Source organism: Lissotriton helveticus, chromosome 2_1, assembly GCF_964261635.1.
Source record: "Lissotriton helveticus chromosome 2_1, aLisHel1.1, whole genome shotgun sequence".
In the NCBI taxonomy this organism is placed as follows: domain Eukaryota; kingdom Metazoa; phylum Chordata; class Amphibia; order Caudata; family Salamandridae; genus Lissotriton; species Lissotriton helveticus.
The window spans coordinates 1,189,792,511-1,189,815,140 of record NC_136059.1 but is presented as its reverse complement, the minus strand read 5'-3'; the positions used below and the strand labels follow the sequence as shown (position 1 = coordinate 1,189,815,140).

The following is a 22,630-nucleotide window of genomic DNA, read 5'->3' as shown; positions in this document are numbered from 1 at the left end:
GGAGTGGCTAACGGGCACAGAGGAAGCCTCTGCTTAATGCTTGGCTGGCTGTTTAGCAGCTGATGCCTGCTGCCTGTTGTTTCCTCTCCTTCTACCAGGTCGTCGTTGATGGAACTGCGACCTCTCCTGCTGCTGATTTTGGGATGACCACTGAGGAGTTTGAACCCTCTGTTGGGAGGAGCGTCTGTCATATGGGCAGAAGCGTTTCCTAAATTCTTTCCGCTTCTCTAGACCAACGGCCTTCACAGTGTCCAATTCCGTCTTCATTTTGGCAATCTCCTCATTCATCTCAGAGCCAAACAGCGAAGGCCCATTAAACAGAAGGTTGACAATCCTTCATTGGGCATCTGGCTTCAGGCCTGTGAGACAGGCCGAGCGTCAGGAGCAGATACTCTGGAAATAGCCATGTGCGGTCAGATCAGATGCGTCTGCAGCCGCACTTATCGCCTCGTTCGCCACCAAGCCTCCTTCTTGCAATATCTCCTGAAAGTCCTGCTCGTCTTCTTTCAGGAGTTTTTCTGTGAGTCTGGCAAGGGAATACCAGAGAGACCTCGCGTACCTGGCTAGGAGAGCTGATGCGCTGGCCACCTTTATAACTGAGGCAGAGGTATTACACATCCTCGTGCCAAGTGAATCCATATTCTTGCTGTCTTTCTCAGGAGGGAATGATGAGGAAGATGCCGCAGAGTGTGCCTTCCTGGCCGCCGCCACAATGACTGAGTCTGGTGGGGGGTCTGAACACAGGAAAAGTGGGTCTTGATCCGGTGCTCTGTATTTTTTTTGCGATACGAGATGGTACTGCGCCCACGGTGGAATGGTTTAAGAAACTCTGCATGGCAGGCTCTACGAGGCCTGGGACTAGAGGCAGCAGAGATCTGGTTGACGATCGATGGTATAGGGTCTCAAAGATCACGGACGTGGAGACCGTCAGGGCCAACATACTGATGTTGAGCTTTTTGGCCCCTCAGCAGAGAACGTCATTGAAGGTTCCAATGTCGTCAATTGGGGATACTCTGGATGGTGGTGTTGCAGACAGAGTTGGTGAATAGTTCTTGATCGGAGATCTGGTGGATGTGGACCACGTTGGTGATCTTCGCCTCCTTCTTTTAGGATAGGAAGCATGATGCGAGCGAGAGTGCTCCTGTGACTTCGTTTGGTGGGAGGATGGGGAACTTGACATTCTCGGGGTTCTTTTCGGAGAAACCCTCGTTGATGTTGTTGGAGGAGGACTCCTGGGAACTCTTGACGGTGAGTAGGTGCAAGAGTAGTCAGAATCAGAAATTCTATGACCAGCACCCCCTACTATCGACTGTCCAGTACCTTCCAGTCATCTTGGCGAAAGATTGAAAGGATGTGACTTTATGGGCGGAACCGGAAAGACCTCCGGTGAAATCTAGACTATGTTAAGGCCCAGGGATGATGAAGGTCTTCTCGACGTCGAAGGTTGTGACCTTGACGTCAACCTTACCCTCTCTGTAGCCTCCTCAGAGACGACGACAGGATTTTTGTCTCTCGACGTTGCCCAATGCCTCGACGACACCGACTGTGCTGTCTTCGACGTCGACTTCCTTGGCGGCCAGATGCTGGAAGATTCTCATCTCCTCGATCTCGGCGTCGTCTTCGACGTCGAACGCCCACACAGGCGAACCTGTGATTTCGACATCAATTGTCTCTGGCGCTTCTTCGGCGTTGATTTTCTCGACGGTGAGCGCCTTGACTGCGACGGAGATCACAACGTCGACAGTCGGTAAGCTCTCGCCAGAGTCTTCACCGGTGACCTCCGAGAAGGCGGCGGAGTGTTCCTCGCTCTCGACGGATGTTTCGACGTCAACAGGTGCCTGTAAGGTCTTTTTGGACCAGCATACTTCGATCCCGAAGTATGTCTCGACGTCGACTTACTTTTGTGTGATAGAGAGTGTTGTCGTCTCGACGGCAATCTGTCCCTCGACGCTGATGAGTGTCTTGCCTGCTTTTTCGACGGCGATCTCGATGCCGACAGAGAGCAGTCAGGAATCTCTCTCTTTCTGGACTCTGGAGAGGTAGATCTTCGCCGTTTTCTGTGTTCCTGAAGAGATGAAGGCTCTTGGCCGCTCCCAAGGCTACTTCTATGATGACTTATACCTCTCTCCAGCAAGGCATAGAGCTTAATCCTCTCTCTGTCCCGAAAAGTCAGTTTTGAAAATTTCTGACAATAATTACAAATATCAGGCTTGTGTGAAGATGGCAGACACACGATGCACACTGAGTGTGGGTCATATTTTGCCTTTTTTTTACCACATGATGGACATTTGTGGAATAATGCTGGCATTCTGACAGAAAAAGATATTAAAAGTGTCACAACAGATAAATAAATATCAACCAGCAGTCAAAAATGTCGAAAAGTGAGAGAAAAAACAAATTTCTGACTAAAGATAATCAAAAACTGCTGAGCTCAAGCTCCAGGATCCTCACAGAATGAGCCCGAAAAAGGAACTGCCCTAACTGTTACCTGTGGTGCATGATGGGAGCAGAGAGGTTCCTGGAGGTCTTAAAGGCACGGAGTCCAGGTTCTTGGAAGCCTTAAAGGCAAGGTGCCATTTTTTTACTGAACTGTGATGTTTATTCATCTATGCAGCCTGCTATTACCTGATTTCCTTTCTGAAAATAAAGGTTTTCTTGTATGACTCTATTACAGTATGTATTCTCTATTACAGAGTGTATGTGGGAGATTATTTTTTGGAGAGAAAAACCTATGTAATTTTGGCATTTTGCATATTGGAATTATGTTATGCTGCATATTTATGTATTTATATACATGTATATATGTGTGTCGCGGAAGTTCTAGGCCCTTGTGGTCCCCAACATACACATATATATATGTATATTTCTATGTTCTCTGGGATCCCGCACGTGGGCGGGGATTATTCAGTGTTCAAGACTATTGGTGAGTAGCCCCTGAAAGAGAACCTTAAACACCATAGTACATCTAATCCAGAACCTAAAGAAATATAAGCACATCATCCCATTCCAATGAAACTCCATTGGCTCCTCTTGCAGGCCCGCACCATCTTCAAAACCAGATGCATAATTTACAAAGCCATCATTACCAGCAGCCTTGATTATCTTGCAGACATGGTCACCATCTCTGATGGTTCTCAGTGCACCCACAGCTAGGACACCATCCCACTATAGACTAAGAAGTGTAAAAAAGAAAAAAACAATCTATGCACCCAGGATTTGGAACAATATGTTTGTATCTATCGGGGCTGCTTCAATACTGCTCCAATTTAGGGAAAGTTGAAAACACATCTATTTAAGGAATAATACGCCACAATGCATTAACAGTCCAAATTACATCCACTTCTACTACCATTTGTTGACTTTATGCTTGTCTCTGACCCAGTACAGGGCTACAGTGCTTTCTGGCTAGGTTCGCGCTGTATCACATACATTCATAACCTCTTCGGGTCACTCTTAGTAATAGCTTCCCAGTGTTACCCCTCCTTCCTGCTGAGAGTTATTTTGTGAGTGCCTGGCTTCCGAGTTCCTGACAGTCATTTGCTGAAGGTGTACATTTAGTTTTTAAGACCCTATTAAGACAGCCCCAGGATATGAGAGGCAAATAGATTCAATCACCATGATTACAGTCCAGGAACCCCTGGTTGCTATGTGTCTCCCACTTCGTAAGAGTTTATTTTACAAAATCATGTCTTAGTTTTTTGTTTTATAAAATATAAACATACCTTGATATTTACATTTCGAAATAATGCCTTATTACTTCAAAGTCACAGGACAGAAGATAACCTCTTTATTAAAACTTATGTGGACTAGGGAATCACGGCACCACAAATATATCTTACTTTTTCAAATGTACCTGACAAAGCCAATCCTATAAAGTAGAAAGAACCTAAAACTAGCAGTTGTATATCATTTTAAGCCTTCATGCACAAAAAGAGTTATGATATTACATCTTTATACAGTGTCACTGTTTAGGGCATCTTTTTTTTTATTACCACAAAATGCCACTTCCTCAAAAAGACTGAAATAGTTATTACACAGAGAAGCTTCCAGTTTCTGAACACTCTCTGTTTGTCTGCATTCACTACTCACATTAAATTCATAGTCCAGGTCCTTGGAGTCATCAGGGTGGTTCCTGGGGGATCTGCTCCAGCGTTGTGAAGGCTGTCTTGTTGGAGGACGGGAGGCAGGGCTTCCCGGAGCCGCAGGGCTGGACTTTCTTGATTCTTCCTAGGTTAAAAATTAAAGTACTTTAATTTTTTTTTTTTTTGAAAGACGTTTATTAATGTTCCACAATGCAGTACATATAGCTTAGCCTACAACCCTTAGGGCCGGCAGCAACATGAGGAAGCATGTATAATACAAAGAAGCACAAGTAATATGTATGCAGTCGCGTACCGGCAACCAAACTTTGCTTTTCATGAACAGTAACCTTCTCATTATAGGTGCCCCTGCGTGCTATATATTTATAAGGGACGTCTTGTTTTATTAAATATGAGTAAACATTTCAACTCTGTAAACTGGACATTGCTCATCGGTGTGTCCCCTCTAGTCGGCTGTATCATCAGAGAACATTTCAGCAACCCTGTGTCCCGAGCCCAGGAAGATTGCTTGCAGATCTCAGCTGCGTGTCAATAATGCGGATGCAAATGAGACATATGTGCGGCCTACCTCCGCTTCGAATCGCCTCACCCACCGAGGGATAGCCGAACCTTACTTCTCTGCTCAGCATTGTGTAGCGACTCGCGCGGGCGGCTCTGTAGTTTGCCGTGTAGCTGTAGAGAGAGACGTGGCCTGCGCCAGTGCCCTCGTCCAAGTCGGTGTTCGTGTGTGCTTCCTGGTTGACAAACTACGTGTGGGAGGTAAGAGTCCATAACATATAAACGGGGGTGGTTGTATGGGAGGGGGGGGGAGGGGGTCGTAGGGGAGGGAGAGTGCATCAAAGGGAATGACGCCGCAAAGGGCGGTCAATAAGACTCTGTAATCGGTCTGTACGTCATTGTGCCTGCAGGTGAATGTCTACCCGATCCATTGGTTAGTGTACCAGACATGTAGTGCGTATAAGTGTCAGCTTTCCGTACAACGGGGAGGGCGGCAGTCCCCACTGATTTAGAAACGCCACACAGCCGGCGCCCTCAGTGTGTGAATGTCGCTAGGGGGGGGGGGAAACACCATTCAGTCACCGAGCGTGCCTTCAGCTATTCCGCCCGTGTCATCTCGCTCATTGCGGACCCTGTATGAGTCCCCTGGTCGCACCTTCTTGCTGGAGGGATCTCACAAAGCCGTCCCAAATCTGCGCAATGGGGAACTGCCTCAAGCCCGCTACCTCCTCCCGATGTAAAGCCACGCTTTCCGCCCTAGCCCAGTTAGTGAATGAAGCGCACCAATACTTAGGGATCGGCGGCTCCTTCTTTTTCCAATGTTTAGTGATCAACCGCTTGGCTGTAATGAGGCCTAGATCCCAGAACCTGGCATGTGTCTTGTTTAGTTTATGTCTGCCATATAGACCCAGTATGCATGCCTACCAAGTGTGTGGTAGCCCAGGGCCAGCGCTGCACGTTAGGAGAGACGTTACCTCCCCCCAGTATGTGGCTAGGGTGGGGCAAATTCCAGAGCATATGCAAAATGTCCGCGCCAATCAGGTCGCATCTGGGACAGGCAGCGGTGTTGATCTTGAATATTTGTTGATCCTATCTGGCGACAAGTATGCCTGATGTATTATGTAAAATTGGATGGTTCGGAAGCGGGCGTTGCGCGGGATGTTCATAGGGCAGGCTAGGATCATGGACCATTCCTTATCCGTCCATTCCCTTCGTCGGTGAGCCGCCCACTTGTCCCGCGCCGGCTGTGTGGACCGCTGTGAGTGTAGGAGGAGAGCCTGTGCCAGCCAATGGATGATGTGAGTACCGTTGCCCATTACATGTAGGTACTGCATTACATGATGCATCTGCGGTTCCTCCCTAACATCCCCCCAAGAGTCCGTGTATGCCCTTAGTATAGACGCATGGGTCAGGAACTGCCCCGCCTGCAGACCCGTGCCCTCCGCCAGCTCCTCAAATAGAAGCATAGCTCCATCCGCATAAAGGTCGCCTATTGTCTCCACTCCAACCGCCGACCAACACTCTAGAATGCGCGCCGTCACTGTTCCGCCTCTCCTGGGTGTGCCCAACAGAGGAATCGCAGGGGCATATGGCTTGACTACCCGGGTCAGCTTTAAACTGCGGAGGAAACACTTGTGGGCCACCGCCACGTGCAGGGGCAGCGGGCGTGGTCCTTTAGTCAAGGGATGGAACAGTGTGCATATCTGCGTATGCGTCCATATATAAGTAGAGGTGGCCGTATCCTCCAAGTGCGTGCCACTCAGCCAGTGCGTCACCCATTGTAGCTGCGCAGCCAGATAATACAGTTCCATATTAGGAACTGCCCGTCCGCCTTCTGTCGCTGGGGAGTATAATTTCGTCAGGGCCACACGGGGGTGCCCTCCATTCCAGATCAGGCTGCGGACCATTGATTCCAGGTCCCGGAAGTATTTAGCGGGGACGTAGGACGGGATGTTGGCAAAGTGATAGAGCAGTCTGGGCAAAGCTATCATTTTGGTCAGAGCAATCCTGCTCGGTACATTTAGGGGCAGCGTCTTCCAGAAAGCCATCTGTGCTCGTAAAGAGGACATGGCACGTCCCAGGTTACCCTCCAATATGGTCTCCAAGTGTCTATGTATGTGGATTCCAAGATACTTAAAGGAGGTGGGATACCAGGTCAGTCTGACACCCCCAAGGGTCACGTCACACTCCCGCGTTTCATGACTGAAGGAGTACAGTCCGGACTTTGCCCAGTTGACCCTGAGTCCCGATACTGTTTCGAACGTCTGGAAAATATCCGACAGCTCATCAGGCACTGCTGTGAGGTCTCGTACGTACAGAAGTAAATCATCCGCGTACAGCGAGACTATATGGGTACCATCAGCCAGCGGGATTCCCCATCCCGCCCCCCGCGATCGTAGTAGCGCTGCCAGGGGTTCAATTGCCAGAGAAAAGAGTAGGGGCGACAGTGGGCAACCTTGTCGGGTGCCTCTGCGCACCCGCACCGCCTCAGAGAGTAGCCTGCCCGTTCGCACCCTGACACTCGGCCGCTGGTAGATGAGATCAACCATTTCCTCGAATGCGCCACCTAGGTCAAATCTGTCCAGCACTGCCCCCAGGTAAGGCCACTCCACCGAGTCGAAGGCCTTCTCGAGGTCCAGAACCAGACAACCCGATCTCGGCCAGTGAGACACTGCCGTTTCCTGCACACGGAAGAGACGGCGGATGTTGCGCGAGGTGCTTCTCGCTGGGACGAAACCATTTTGGTCAGTATGAACCAAGGCAGGGACATCTGTAGCCAGGCGTCGGGCCAGCAAAGAAGTGAAGATCTTATAGTCGGTGTTCAACATAGCCAGGGGCCTGTAGGAGCCCATGTTGGTTCCGTCTCTACCCGGCTTCAAAAGAGAAACCAGGTTGGCTTCATTCAGTGTGGCAGGAAGCGCCGAGTCCTCTATTGCAGCATTATACATTTTGAGCAGTTCCGGGATCAGTGTATCTGAGCAGGCTTTAAAGAATTCGGCAGGCAGGCCGTCTGGGCCCGGTGATTTGCCATTGGATAGTGCGAAGATAGCCTCACGCAACTCCTCCTGCGTGAAAGGCGCCCCCAGGTCTCCCCGCTGCGCTTCCGTAAGGGACGGTAGCGGGATGTTCTCTAGATAATCAGCTATGGTCGCCGGCGAAACCCTCAGCTGCGATCTGTATAGGGCCTGATAATGCTGCACAAAGGCCTGATGTATCTTACTCTGTGTGTACACTACGTCGCCCATGGTCGTCCGGATGGCTGATATCGGCTCAGTACGGCTCTCTTGTCTAACTAGCCAGGCTAGCAGTCTGCCGGGTTTGTCGCTGTATTGGTGTGTCCGCGCCGAATGCGCCGCATAATTAACGTGACGCAGTCGTTCTAGTAGTGCCCCATGTTCCGCGCGGGTCTCATCCAGCCCGGCGTCTGTCCCCTCTACCGCTTCCTGTTCCCGGCAGAGCAATTCAGCCTCCACCCGGCGTAGGTCGATCTCCAGCTGTTTCTGTATACCGCCCTGTGTGCCCAAGCAGTGACCCCTCATCACCACCTTGAAGGCGTCCCACTCAACTTGCGGGGAGGACGCCGTGCCTGAGTTGTCAGTAAAATAATCTGCCACACGTGCCTGCAGGGAGTCGCGGAAAGGGGCGTCTAGTAGCAGGGCCGGCTGTAAGCACCACGTGGGGATGGGCGGGTGGGGACGCTCCCAGGCTATGAGCAGCGTGTGCGGGTTGTGGTCAGAGTGCGTTCGGCCAAGATATTGTAAGTCAGTTATGTGTGGTAACAGTTCTGATGACACCATATATCTATCCAGGCGGACATGTAACGAGTGTGCCCCTGAGTAATAGGAGTATATCCTAATGTTAGGGTGATGTGCGCGCCATGCATCCCTCAGGTCCCACTGCGCCGCCCACTGGGTGAGTGCCTTTATGGCTCCTAGAGACGTGGCATCGTGCCTAGGCGGGGCCGAGCGGTCCAGTGCGGGATCTAATACCGTATTGTAATCCCCCCCCAGAACCCAGGGGACTCCGTGCCAGGGCGCCAGTTTTTCCGAGACGCGTGCCAGGAAGCCCCCCTGTTCCGTATTCAGAGAGTATATGGACGCTAATACTATAGGTTGCCCATCCATGCGGCCCTTCACCAGCACATACCTGCCCTCCGGATCAGTTAGCACTTCAGTCATCGCAAAGGGAGTACCTGGCTTTACCCATATTAGCGCTCCCCGGGCAAACGAGGAGTATTCAGTAGCATACAGTTGCCCCCTCCATCTACGTCGCAGTGCGACCACCTCCGCCTTGTTCAAGTGTGTCTCCTGCAGTAGCGCGATGTGTACCTGGTGTCTTTTCAAGTATGAGTGTGTGCATACCCCTAATATTCCAGGTACATATTTTGTTCGTCGTCATTGTACATCAGTATATTCCCCTTCCCCACCCCCGCAATTGCAGTCCAGCACCCATTCACATTATCTCCACCGCCGGCTCTCCCTCGGCCACCCCCCCTCCGCCCTCATGAAAGATCAGGAAGACATTAAAAAGGGGGGAAAAAACATGTAGTAACAAAACCCAACTGTAGGGAAACTTCCCTGAAATACCAAAAGGGCAGCAGCGAAACGGGCCACCGTCCATACTCTTCAAAGAAGAGGGACAACTATTCGATTCTAGGGGGATCGTGCACAACTCACGGTCCTGACGGTTCAATTAGGTTCACAGTAAGGAAGATCAAAGCCCTTCCCTGGGCCTTATGGGCCAGTGTATATGCGGCCAAAGTCAGTGCGCCAGAACCCGGCGTCGTTAGCTCCATGGGGGAAGCACCCCCTCTGCCTGTCTCTGTAGTGGGCGTACAAACGGCTGCTGACCCTCCGCCCTCACAGTGCGAGAAAGTCATATGTTATAGGGGGTCGCCGCAGCCCCCGGCCATGCACTGAAGCTGGGGAGGTGGTATCACAGACCTGGGGGGTTAGGATCGGGAAATATGGCAAAACTGGTCCACCACCACCCCATCTTCTCGAGGGCCACGGGACGAGGAGAAGTACTCACAGTGCGACGGTAAGGCCATCCGCCATCCTGGTCGCGGAAGCCCCCGCGGCAGACTCCCAGCATGTAGCATGACCGATTGTCCCTTCAGTCATCACTCCATTCTTGTCGCTGCAGTAAGAGCTTCGTAGTGTGTGTGCTGTCTCCGTCAGTGGAGCAAGTCTGCCGTCTGCGGTGTGACCTCCGGAAGTTCCACAGACACCTGGGAGTCTGGTATCCCATAAATGGCTTTGTCATCACTGGGAGTGATCTGCTGGCTAGGGTCCGCGGCGACGTCCGATTCAGGCGAGTTGCTCAATTGGGAGATTCGGCGGAGCGCATCCTGTTGTTCCATAAGCATTTGATCCGCTGGTGGGGAGTGACGCGATGGTGCCTCCAGTCGTCGGTTCTGTTGACCCCTGTTCCCACGGCGGCGGCGCGGTCCACGTTGCCGCGGCCTCGTCTCGTTCCCCTGTACCTGTCTCGGCGGCGTCGTATCTGTACCACTGTCCAGCCAGTCACCGACCTCCCCTGGGGTGTTAAAGAAGTAGGTCTTGTCCCGTGTCACCACTCTCAGTTTGGCAGGAAAGAGGAGGGAATATTTCAAGCCCGCTTCTCTGAGTCTCCGCTTAACCTCCAAGAAATCGTGCCTTTGATGCTGTACTTGGACTGTGTAGTCCGGGAAAAACATGACGTTTACATTGTCTATACGGACTTCACCAAGACGCCTGGTTTCCCGCAGCACTGTGTCTCTGTCCCTATAATTCAGGATCCTGAAGAGGAGTGGCCTTGGGTTTATGCCCGCGGTGTGGGGTCTCGTTGGAACTCTGTGTGCCCTCTCCACCACGAAATGCGGCGAGAGCGTGTCCGCAGGCAGTAGTTCCCTGAGCCAGTCCTCTACTCGTTGTGCGGGTCGGTTCCCTTCCCATTTTTCCGGGACCCCCACAAGGCGAATGTTATTGCGTCTCGCCCTTCCTTCCGCATCCTCAGCCCAGTCCTCCAAGAAATCCACCCTGTTGAGGAGATCCTGCACGTGTTTGTCCATCTGGGTGACCCAGGGCTCAAGGTCTTTCACCGCTCCTTCCAGCGTCTTGGTCCGGTCCGTCAACTTCCTGTGGTCGTCACGCAGGTGGGTGAGGTCAATCGCAACACTGTCAATTTTCGACTCCAGGGATGTTCTGGTCTGTTGAAGCGATTGTTCCATGTGCTCCATGGCTGCAAGCACGCTGTCTAACCTCACAGCTACCTGATCTGCGGCCATCTTGTTCTGCGACTTGCCTGTCCTTCCTTTTGGCAGGGCTCCCCCTGTCCCGGTGCGCGTCCTCACTCCGCCGGACATGTGCAGAGCCGCTTTGCCGGCGTCTCAGGTGGTGCAGGACAGGATTGTCCCCGCGGCTGGCCCGGTCATCAGGCTGCGTCTCTCAGGCGTCTCGCCGGCCCCTCACTCGTCTCCCCCACCAGGTCGTGGCCCGTGCCAGCTCAGCAGTCCCCTCCTCAGGGCTGCTCCCGTCGTCCCGCTCTTAACGTGGGCCAGGGCTATTCGCGGGCTCCCTCCACTGCAGCAGGCATGGCCGTAGGTCACTCACTTGGTGCCGGACACCCGGTCCGTCCGCCGCCCTCCGCTTGTGCACCCCGTTGGTCGTGTGGCGGCGCTCCTCGCCAGGAGCATGAGGGCCGCGCCGCATGCACAGATGTGGGCTCCCGTGTAGTGATCGGTCGGCCCCTCAATTGCGGCCACTCAGCAGCAAGGTATGTGGCCGGACTGTGGCTGCACAGTCAGAGGAGAGGGCCCGCAGGGCGCGGGCAGCGCCAACAGCCACCCGACAGTTCCGCCACGCGGGTCTTTCTCAGGCACTCCGCCAGCTTTTCTCCTGGGAGCAGCCTCCTTGATTATGGCTGTAGGGGGCCAGGTATGTCCGTGCCACAGGTCGAGCCCAAGGCCACTCAAAGGCTCCCCGAGGGCAGCGACGGCCTCCGTGTGGGCCGCGCGGCGCAGGGTGGGATCTTCAGGCTGGGCCTGCGCGCCAGTCTCTTGTCTTGTGCCTCCGTGGCCCCCTCTCCAGACCGGGGGGAGCCCGATGTCGCCGGGAGTCACCGGGAGGGCCGCCGCAGGTCGTGTTTGGTCTTCGGCCTCCTATCTGGGGTCACGGCGCCAACGGGTGCGTCTCCACACGGCCAAGCAGGGGCGCCTCTCTCCCGGGTCCCCGGCAGTTCTGTAGCCGGATGATTTCGGCCAGGCGTCTGCTTCGCTCCTACCTCGGGCCCCCTGTGGGCGTCCAGCTGCGTGCTGGACAGGGTGCCCAGCAGCCAGTGTTCCTGCCCCTCGGTGATGGTCTCCGGGCGGTCCGGTCCCGCCCGGGTGAAGAACGCAGTGTGGGGCCTGTGAGGTAGGCCCAAGTCGCGGCCTCCCGTGATCACTCTGCCGACTCCGGTGTCACAGGTCCCGCAGGCGGGACTCAGGAAAGGCCGGTGCTGGACTCTCCGGGCCTCCGTTATTAAAGTCGGCCTCAGTGCCGAGTATTGCCCAGTGGAGGTCCGCTCAAAGTTTTGGGCTGCTTCGCGCAATTTGGACGGAGAATTGGCCCAGGGAAGGGGAGCTCGGCACGGATCTCTACCCTAACGCGTCCTCCACCATTGCGTGCGTAGCCACGCCCCCCAAAATGAAAGTACTTTAATGGCACACATTCTAATACACCCAACCATACATGTACCTATCAAATCATGGAACGCATGACTAGATAGTTGTAACATGAGGATTTGGCGTTTAGATTTGTTGAACAACCACATCAATATTTGCCGCAATTTTTTTTTTTGCAATAATAATGGATAATATAAGGTGCATAATGTGCGAGGCGATTTAGTTGCACTCTTCAAAGGAAGGTCTATTTCATTTTGTTGTCATAAGGTTTTATTAGACTGTTGTACACCCATCTGTAGAAGAGTACTCTCTGAATATATAGAGCAATACATAGTATTGGCTATGTAATTTGTAATATGGACAGTATGAGAACATAATTTTGCCATTTGCTAAATTAATTCACAGAATTATGAATAGCATATGATTTTTAAAAGTACTTGTTCATCTCTATACTGGGATTTTCCAAAATAGTGCATTAGCAATGAAAAGGAATGGACTTCTTAGAGATTAGTAGTTGAACATTACAGATTTCTATCTAGTCCATTATAGTAGGCAAGTTCAAATCCGAAAGGTGTACATGTCACAATATTGTGACCACAATAGTTAGAGACATAGTATCGAACAGATAAGTGAACAGAAGGAGGTTAAGATGTCCTATTCTTAACTCCACATGTACATCTATATTAGCAAGGTATGTATATCTGGAGTTAAGTATAACAAATATATACAAACTTACCTTTCAGTATTTTATTTCCTCGATATTGTGGTCACAATATTGTAACCCGTCGAAATTTTGGATTTGATATTCCCAGCCTACACTCTCTAGTGATGAACAATATGTCAAAGGGCAACCCCATATAATCCTAGGAACCAGGTATAATGCTAGGAGAATGGAAACAATAGTTCCTTCAGATTGGTTAGAGAAACTTCCTGAATTATTGGGGCCGAGAAAAATCCTTCCACCACCAGAATGAAACAAGCATCAATTTCAGCAGTATAAGATACTTATTTTTAGTTAGCAAAATATATTTACAGAAAGGATAAGTTACTTACCTGTAATCCTAGTTCTCTTCCAGGGGTATCCTCATCAAAGTCATAAGCACTGAATATTCTCGCCCATGTGCGGGGACCCCGAAATAATATAAAAATTATATATGGAAATCATATATATCTAGCTCCACATATATGTATGTACATATATCATTTTTTCTCACACCAATGCAGCCCCAAAGCTGAGGCTAAACAATGTAATTATCTATAAAAAGACTGTATTTGCAAGTATATAAAAACACACATTAGGTCAAATAGCACTTGAACTCTGTGTTTTAATGAGCAAAACACTCATATATCATGAAAATTGCAAAAAAACTAGACATTGTTAGCCCAAAGGCTGCATTGTAGAACAATAGCATAGAAAATTAAAGCATTTTCAACAAGAACTGGCAGCGTGCCTTTAAGGCAGCTATGACCCCTGGCTTCCCATCATGCCTCAGGGGTGACAGTTAGGTCAGTTGTTCTTTGCATAACCCTGAAAGCCCGGGCTTGACAACAAAACTATAAACACTGTGACATCATCTCATTTACCTGGGGAGGCGGGTGGGTTGCTTATGGCTTTGATGAGGATACCCCTGGAAGAGAATTAGGATTACAGGTAAGTAACTTATCCTTCTCTTCCAGGGGATCCTCATCAATAGTCATAAGCACTGAATAGAATAGCAAGCCCATCAACCACCTGCAGGTAAATGAGAAACACATGACCCAACCAAAGACTGTAACAGCTGAAATCAGCTGTTAAACAGATTCCGCAAGGAGGCCTGGCCTACCTGGGTATCTGCTCTAGTGTCTGAATCTAGACAGTAGTGTCTGGTAAATGTATGGACGGACCTCTAGGTCGCCACCTTACAAATCTCAGACATGGGCACATTATGAAGAAAAGCCGTAGTAGCCGCTTTTCCTCTGGTGGAATGTGCTTTGTGAGAAAACCCCAGGGTCTTCTGCGCTAATTGGTAAGCAAGTTTGATACACAAAACTATCCACCTGAAGATGGAACGTTTCGAAGCTGCATAACCAGATCTGATTGATCCATAGTTGACAAACAGTTGATCAGATTTTCTTATAGATTTGCACCGATCAAGATAGAATTTTAAAACCCTTTTTAGGTCCAAAGAATGCAAGGCCCTCTTGGAGGGATTGGGAAAAAAGGTGGGTAGAGAGATGGTCTGGTTTACATGGAAGTCTGACACCACCTTAGGCAGAAAAGAGGGATGTGTCCTCAACACCACCCTATTCAAATGAAACACTGTGTATGGCTCTTTGGAAGACAGAGCTTGAATTTTGCTCACCCCGCGAGCTGACGTGATCGCTACCAACAAAGCAGCCCTCCAAGAAACATGCTGCAAGGTTGCTTTATGAAAGGCTTCGAAAGTAGAACCCATCAGTTTCGATAGCACCAGGTTCAACTCCCAGGGGGGTGACAGAGGGCGTACCGGATGGTAGACCTTCTTCAAGCCCTGCAGAAAATTTTTCACAGCTTGTAACTGGAAAAAAGAAGGTTAGGAAGGTGAGCGCCTATAAATTGTTATAGCTGCTAAATGCACCTTAATGGAATTAAATTTTAATCCTGCTAGCCAGATATATTAGGTAAGGAAGAACGACCTCTTTCTGACCCTTGATAGGATGACAATTATTCTGCATACACCACATGTAGAAACGCTTCCACTTGCATGCACAGGAATGCCTTGTGGAAGGACGTCTCTCCTCTTTCAAAATGGACATGCAGTCCTGCGGCAGTCCTAGGTGTCCGTATTGTGTGACCTCAGGAGCCATGCTGCCAAGTTCAGTGACAGAAGGCTGGGATGATGAATCCTCCCGTTCATCTTGGATAGCAGGTCCGGCCTGCACGGCAGCCTCCTGTGAGGACACTCTGACAGATGTAGAAAGTAAGTGTACCACCACTGTCTCGGCCAGTCGGGGGCAATGAGAATCATCTTTGTGTGCGAGTGAGCTAGCTTGCTCACCATTTTCGGGATCAGCAGAAGGGGTGGAAAAGGGTACACAAATGCCCCTGACCAATCTATCAAAAGGGCATTCCCTTTCGATCCTGGTCAGTAGAATCTTGAGGCAAAGTCTCGGCATTTGGTGTTTTAGTCGTTCGCGAAGAGATCTATGGTGGCCGAACCCATGGCTGGAAGATGTTTTCGACTACCTTGTCGTTGAGAACCCGGTACTCTCTGTCTTTGAAATGCCGGCTTAGAGCGTCCGCTCTCACGTTCTGTTCTCCTGGGACATGGACTGCTGTGACTGACAGATTCCGAGCCGGGAACCAATGTCACAGATTCTGTGCCTCCAGGAAAAGGGTGCGTGAGCGTGTTCCTCCCTGCTTGTTCAGGTAGTACAGGTAGTACATTGTGGTAGTGTGGTCCGTTTGTACTAACACTGATGATGCTTGAATGGAGGGAAGAAAAGCTTTGAGGGCTAGATGGACTGCCCACAGCTCCAACATGTTGATGTGGTAGGATCGCTCTTTTGGAGACCACAGTCCTTGCATCTGGATATGACCCGTGTGTGCCCCCCAACCTTGTAGAGAGGTATCTGTGATCAGTGTCTGGGCAGGTGGAGGTTGATGGAATGGAATCCCGACTTGCATATTTTGTCTTTTCATCCTCCAAGGTATGGAAGCTTGCGCTGTGTTTGCAAAGTTATCTTGTCGTCCCAGCAAGCTGACTTCTGGTCCCACTTGTCCTCCAGATCCTGCTGGAGAGGACGCATCCGTAGTCTGGCATTGGGGACCAGAAAAATGCAGGATGCCATTGACCCTAGCAGGGAGGCAATCCTTCGCACAGTCAGATCCTTGTTTTGTAGAACCAGTTAGCATTTCCGAGTGATGGAACACTCTCTCCTCCGCAGGAAACACTTTTTCTGCCTCAGAGTCTAGCAGAGCTCCCAGGAAATTTATTTTCTGCGTCGGCTGTGAAGTTGACTTGTTGAAATTCACATGTAGACCCAACTGGTAGCATAGATCAATGCTGCTCAGAAAGTGGTTCCTTACACTGTCTGGGGAAGGACCCTTCAACAGCCAGTCGTCCAAATATGGGCACACGAAGACACCCCTACGGCCTGGAGTGGCTGCTACCACTGCGATGCACTTCATGAACACTCGGGGGGCTGACTTCAACCCGAATGGGAGGACTTTGAACTGGTAATGAGAGGTCCCCACCCGGAACCGAAGGAATCTCCTGTGACTGTGAGCTATCGGGACGTGAAAATATGCATCTTGTAGGTCCAGCGAACACATCCAATCCCCCTGCCTGAGATGTGGATATATTTGATGAAGCGCCAACATGCAAAACTTTTCTTTTTTGACATAAAGATTGAGTGTCCGCAAGTCCAGAATGGGTCTGTACTCTGCTTTCTGGCCCTTTTTCTTGACCAGAAAGTATCTTGAATAAATTCCTTTCCCTCTCGATAACTGATTTTGTGAGAAGGGTGGCCACCTCTTTTTGTAGGAGTTTTAACTGTTGCCTCGATGTTGGCATTGGAGGGATAGAGGGAGGTCGATGTTGAAAATGAAGAGAGAAGAAGAAGAAGAGAGTAACCATTCTGAAGCGTAGCTAACACCCAGCAATATTTTGTTATGGCACGCCACTCTTCCATATGATACGCGATGCTTCCCCCCACTGGAGTGGTCAATGGCGCTGGGGGAAGAAAGAACTCATGGTTTGCATTGCGTCTTGTTGGAATTGTTGCCTTGACGCTGATTTCCTCCGCCTCTTGAGGAGCGCCTGCCTCTGTATTGGGATTTTTGCTGCCGCTGTTGGTCTTGGTTCTTCTGCCACTGAGGGGTTTGAACCCTCTGTTGGGAAGATCGCTTATTGTAGGGGCGAACCTTTTACGGAATTATTTTTTCTTTCCAAGCCCCATGGCCTTTAGAGTGTCCAATTCCGTTTTCATACCCTGCATTTCTTCATCAGTGTGTGAACCGAATAAAGATGATCCAGAGAAAGGCAGGTTCATGATACAGGACTGAGCTTCTGGCTTTAGGGCGGTAAGACCCAACCAAGAAGACCACCTTGCGCATACCCCGTGAGCATATCCATGCTCCGAAAGGGTAGCTCCGTCCGCTGCAGCGCTAATGATCTGATTGGAGACCTGGCTGCCCTCCGTAAGGATCTCTTCAAAATCCCTGCGAGCTTCTTGAGGGAGTTTCTCGATGAAGCGCTGTAGGGAATCATAGCGGCCCAATAGCACCTCCGCATTGGATACCTTCAGCAAGGAGGCTGAGGTGCCGCATACCCTTTGTCCCTAGGAGTCTTGCGTCTTGCTCTCCTTGTCTGGTGGTACACTGGAGGAAGATGCCACGGCATGGGTTTTTCTCGCCGCTGTGATGATCACTGAATCCGGGGGAGGGTTTGCTCTGAGGAAGAGTGGGTCCTCCTCTGGCAATCGATATTTTTTAAGAATCCTCGCTGGAACGGATTTTATCATCGCAGGCGTGAGGAATACGTCCATGACTGGTTCTATGATCCCCAGAACCAAGGGAAGCAGAGGTTTGGCCGCTGTCTTGTGATGCAGTGTTTCGAAAATCACTGAAGACTTGGTCTGGCGAGCTGTCATGGGAAAACCCAGCTTAAGTGCCCCTTTGCCTAAAATGTCTTGGAAAGTGAAGATATCGTCCACTGGAGAGATTCTCGACGGTGGACTGTCGGTCAGTGTTGGAGAATAGTCTCTATGTAAGCGAGGAGCAGATGAGGAAGAAGTAGGAGATCTGTGTTCTCTTCTCCTGCTCCTTGACCTGGATCTCCGTCTGCTTGAGCACACCGGGGTGCGCCTTCGCTCTCTGGGCCTAGAAGGAGGTCGATCCCGATCCACCTGCTGTGTTAACCGAGCTGCTGTATCTTTGTCGGGAGCCCGGTGACGTAATTGCCTGTACCATCTAGGTGACAACCTGATGGAAGGCTAAAAGTTGATCTGCAGTGAGAGATATGAGAGCCTGAGGGAGATGACGATAGGCTCACTGGAGGAGAGGCCTCTCCTGAAGGGCACCTAGAGCGAGGTCTGGAGCAACTCTGTGATCCCTGCTGTCTTGATGGAGACTGCCCTGATGAAAACCTCTTCTTTTTAGAAGGTGGGCTTTAGCGTACAGGAGAACGTCCCCTTGACTTAGAATGCCTCTCCGACGCCAATGCCGCTTCCCTTCTCTACGTCGACTTTGGAGATCTCTGCTTCGACGTCGGCCTGTGATCCGTGACGGAGTTGTCAAACTCGACGTCGTTCCTACGGGCGTCTTCTGCGTCGACGTTGTGTGGGTCAACGTATGTCTCGACACTGAAGGTGGTAACTGGTGTCTCGATGCCGAAGGCTAATGAACCATCCTTGGCGGAGACCTGTGACTTGACATCGAACGCCGTTGAGATGCCGACGGAGAAACCTGCTTCGACGTCGAACGCCGGTGATGAGGCGTCGAAGAAGTGTGTCTCAACGTCGAACGCCGGTGTGTCAACGGAGTGCTGTGCCTCAACGTCAATCGCCGGTGCGACGACGGAGCGCTGTGCCTCGACGTCAATCGCTGGTGCGACGATGGAGCGCTGTGCCTCGACGTCGATCGCTGTGGTGACGACGGAGTCATCTGCCTCAACGTCATATGTTCACCTGCCGATGATGGAGACCTGCCTCTCGACGTTGAATGCCGCCTGGTTGACGTCAACTGAGGTACCTGAGTTCTCGACGTCGTAGTCTTTGCCATCGAAGGATGATGAGCTGTCTTTGAAGATGTTTTTGTTGTCGCCGGCAGCTTCGACGCCGATCCCGACGCCGACGGAGAACAGGTCGGGACATCTCTCGATGTCGACCCCGTTCTCCTTTTCTGCTGCCTTTTAGGAGACCTACCTCTTTCAGAGAGGCCATAAATTTGAATTCCCTCTCTGTCTTTGAGGGTTCTCCTTGACAAGTTCTTGCAGTGTTGACAGCTGTCTCCAGAATGAGTCTCAGGGAGACAGAAGATACACACAGGGTGTGTGTCAGTCCTGGCCTTCTTTTTGCCACAGGAGGGGCAAGGATCGAAAAGGGAAGGCATTTTGACAAAAATAAACCTTTTTTGAAATCCGCAACATTTTATTCCCAGTAACTTTGGCGCCGGTTGCCGAATCTTCGCAAACATTTTTAAACTTTTGTCCGCTCCTATCCTGAAAGTCTTGGGGTGATTCGTCAAGCGGGGGCTGAGAAAAAAGGGGGGTCCCAAAAAATGTTTTCCCTATGCAATTTTCCAAGGGAACCTTTAGTCGCAGCTACAGCCCGAACTGCTGAACGGAATTACACCAAATTTGGCAAAAAGGTAGCCCTTGGTTCAGAGTCATGCCTTTTGGTTAAATGGTGTAAATTGGTTCAGTAGTTCCTGAGAAAATCAAAAGTAAAATCACATATATATCTTTGGACGCGGAGGATCCGCACACCCTCCTGAGCACGAGCTTCATGCTAATTGGCTGTCAACACTCCAAATCAGGAAGTGTTGGCAGCCATTTTGTGCCTCAGTAGAACCGAGGCACAAGAAAGCAGAGGAAAAAACGCGCAAAATGCGAAAAGGGGACATGGTAGAAACACCCTGACCCCCTAGGTCCAACAAGGACCCCCAGGGGCAAAATATATATATTTTAAAACATCTGCAAAATCCGCACAGGGTGCACGGATCCTGCCGGATAAAAAAAATGGTGTGGGCTCCGGCACTTATTTGGTAATTAGCCCCTGCGGGGGGCAAGTCCCAGGGGCAATGCTTTTATGTGAATGGGGGCCCAGAGGGGCCCCCCAGCCCCGGGGAACGCCACCCCCGGGGCTTTAACAAATTATGTGCGGGGGGCTCACAGCCCCCCTGAGCCCCGGGGGCTTCAATACAAGTGGGTGGGGGGCTCAAAGGCCCCCCCAAGCCCCAGGGACCACCACTTCCCGGGGCTTCATTAGAATATATGCAGGGGCTCACGTCCCCCTGCAGCCATGGGGAACGCCACCCCCGTTTTTTTTTTTTTCAAAAATAAACCTGGGGGGGGGGGTTTGAGCCCCCCCACACGCCCCGGGGACCGCAACCTCCCCGGGGCACTAAGAGTCGAAATTTGGGGGTCCGTTATGGACCCCCAAGACCCTGGGACCACCTTCCCCCGGGGCTTTGAAAATGTTAAGAGGGGGCCGTGCCGCCCCCCTCCTGGAGCCTTGTTGTGGCCCTGGGGACCGCCACCCCAGGGCCAGCTCCTGCAGGTCCCGGGGTGCCCACCCCGGGACACTGTAGTTTGCTATGGCAGGGCGGCAGCCTTGCGGCTCCCGCCCTGCCATAGCAAACTTGGTTTACATTTTGAAAGAGAGAGCAGGGAAACCTGCTCTCTCTTTCAAAATACAAACCAAATTGCTTTTCCACATGGGGTCCCCGGACCCATAAGTGGCCTGAAGAGGGGTGCAACGCAGCCCCCTTCCAAAAGATTTAAAAAAGCCATGCCCGGGGGATGTGGTCCCCGGGGCCGATGAAGGCCATGGGAGGGTGGGTCACGCGGCCCCCTTCCTAATTATTATTATTTTTTTAAATAAAAAAGGGGTCAGGCCCTGGGGGATGGGGTCCCCAGGGCCAAAAAAATAGGAAAAGAAGGGGGGCCACACAGCACTCCTTAAAAAAAATGGAAAAAAAATGGCATCGCGCGGAGGCCCCGCCCCCTCTCTGCAGCACTATGCAAACACGCCCCCTGGCGCATTTGCAGATGGGGAACGAATTCCCCTTGAATACTGGGGTCCCTGGGGGCCAACTAGCCCACCAGGAACCTCCAGTGTGCGCCAGGGGGCTGCGTTGCAGATAGGTGTTCTGAGGCCACGCCCCTTTTTACACCCCTCTGCAACGCAGCTCTGTGGTACTTTATGGAGGTAGCTGGTGGGCTAATGGCACTCCAGGGACCCTTAGGATTCAAGGGGAGTTAATCCCCCAACTTAAAACGCGCCACAGGGCGCGTTTGCACAGTGGTGAAGGGAGGGATCAGGGCCTGAGGTTATATGTGTGCAAACACATCCTGTGGCACGTTTTAAGTTGAGGAATTAATTCATATTCAATCCTGAGGATCCCTGGGGGCCAACTAGCCCACCAGGTACCTCCAGTAAGCACCACGGAGCTGCGTTGCAGGGTGTTGTAAAAAGGGGCGTGACCTCTGAACACCTCTCTGCAACGCAGCCCTGTAGCACTTACCGGAGATACTTAGTGGGCTAGTTTGACCCTAGGGACGATCAGGATTCAAGGGGACTTAATCTCCCAACTTAAACGGGACACAGGGCGCGTTTACACAGGGGGGAAGGGAGGAGACGGGCCTGAGGTGACGTGTGCAAACACGCCCTGTGGCATGTTTTATGTTGAGGAAATAATTCCCCTTCAATCCTGAGAGCCGCTGGGGGCCATCTAGCCCACCAGGTGCTTCCAATAAGACCCATTGTGCTGCGTTGCAGAGGTGGTCCAGGCCGTACCACTTTTTACCCCTCTCTGCAACGCAGCTCTGTGGCGCTTACTGGAGGTAGCTATTGGGCTAGTCGCCACCCCCGGGGCTTTAAAAAAGTGTGTGCGGGGGGCTCACAGCCCCCCCCAGTCCCGAGGACCGCCACCACCGGGGGCTTCAATACAAGTGGGTGGGGGGCTCAAAGGCCCCCCAAGCCCCAGGGACTGCCACTTCCCGGGGCTTCATTAGAATATATGCGGGGGCTCGCGGCCCCCCCTGCAGCCCTGGGGAACGCCACCCCGGGGCTTTTTTCCCAAAATAAACCTGTGTGGGGGGGCTTGAGCCTCCCCACATGCCCTGGGGACCGCCACCTCCCCGGGGCACTAAGAGTAGAAATTTGGGGGTCCATTATGGACCCCCAAGACCCAGGGACCACGCCCCCCCGGGGCTTGGAAAATGTTGGGAGGGGGGCCGCGCCGCCCCCCTCCTGGAGCCTTGTCGTTGCCCTTGGGACCGCCACCCCCCAGGGCCGGCTCCTGCAGTGTCCTAGGGTGCCCACCCCCGGGACACTGTAGTTTTCCATGAGGTGACGTGTGTAAACACGCCCTGTGGCACGTTTTAAGTTGGGGAAATAATTCCCCTTCATTCCAGAGGGCCCCTGGGGGCCAACTAGCCCACCAAGTGCTTCCAGTAAGCGCCACTGCGCTGCATTGTAGAGAGGTGGTCCAGGCTGTGCCCTTTTTTACACCTCTCTGCAACGCAGCTCTGTGGCACCAACTGGAGATACCTGGTGGGCTACTTGTACCCAAGGGACACTCAGGATTCAAGGAGACCTTATCCACCAAATTAAAATGGCCACAGGGCGTGTTTGCACATGTCAGCTCAGCCCGCCCACCCTCCCTTCACCAGTGTGAAAACGCGCCCTGTGGTGCGTTTTA

At 51.7% G+C, this 22,630-nt stretch overlaps 1 protein-coding gene across 1 annotated transcript in view; it reads right to left on the bottom strand.

The window, feature by feature from the left end:
* LOC144819668 (uncharacterized) overlaps positions 1 to 22,630 on the bottom strand; it is a 510,454-nt gene that overhangs the window by 270,778 nt on the left and 217,046 nt on the right. Inside the window, exon 6 of the mRNA XM_078677472.1 lies at positions 4,090 to 4,227. Coding sequence (XP_078533598.1) covers positions 4,090 to 4,227 — 138 coding nt within the window. The remainder of the gene's footprint in view (positions 1 to 4,089; positions 4,228 to 22,630) is intronic.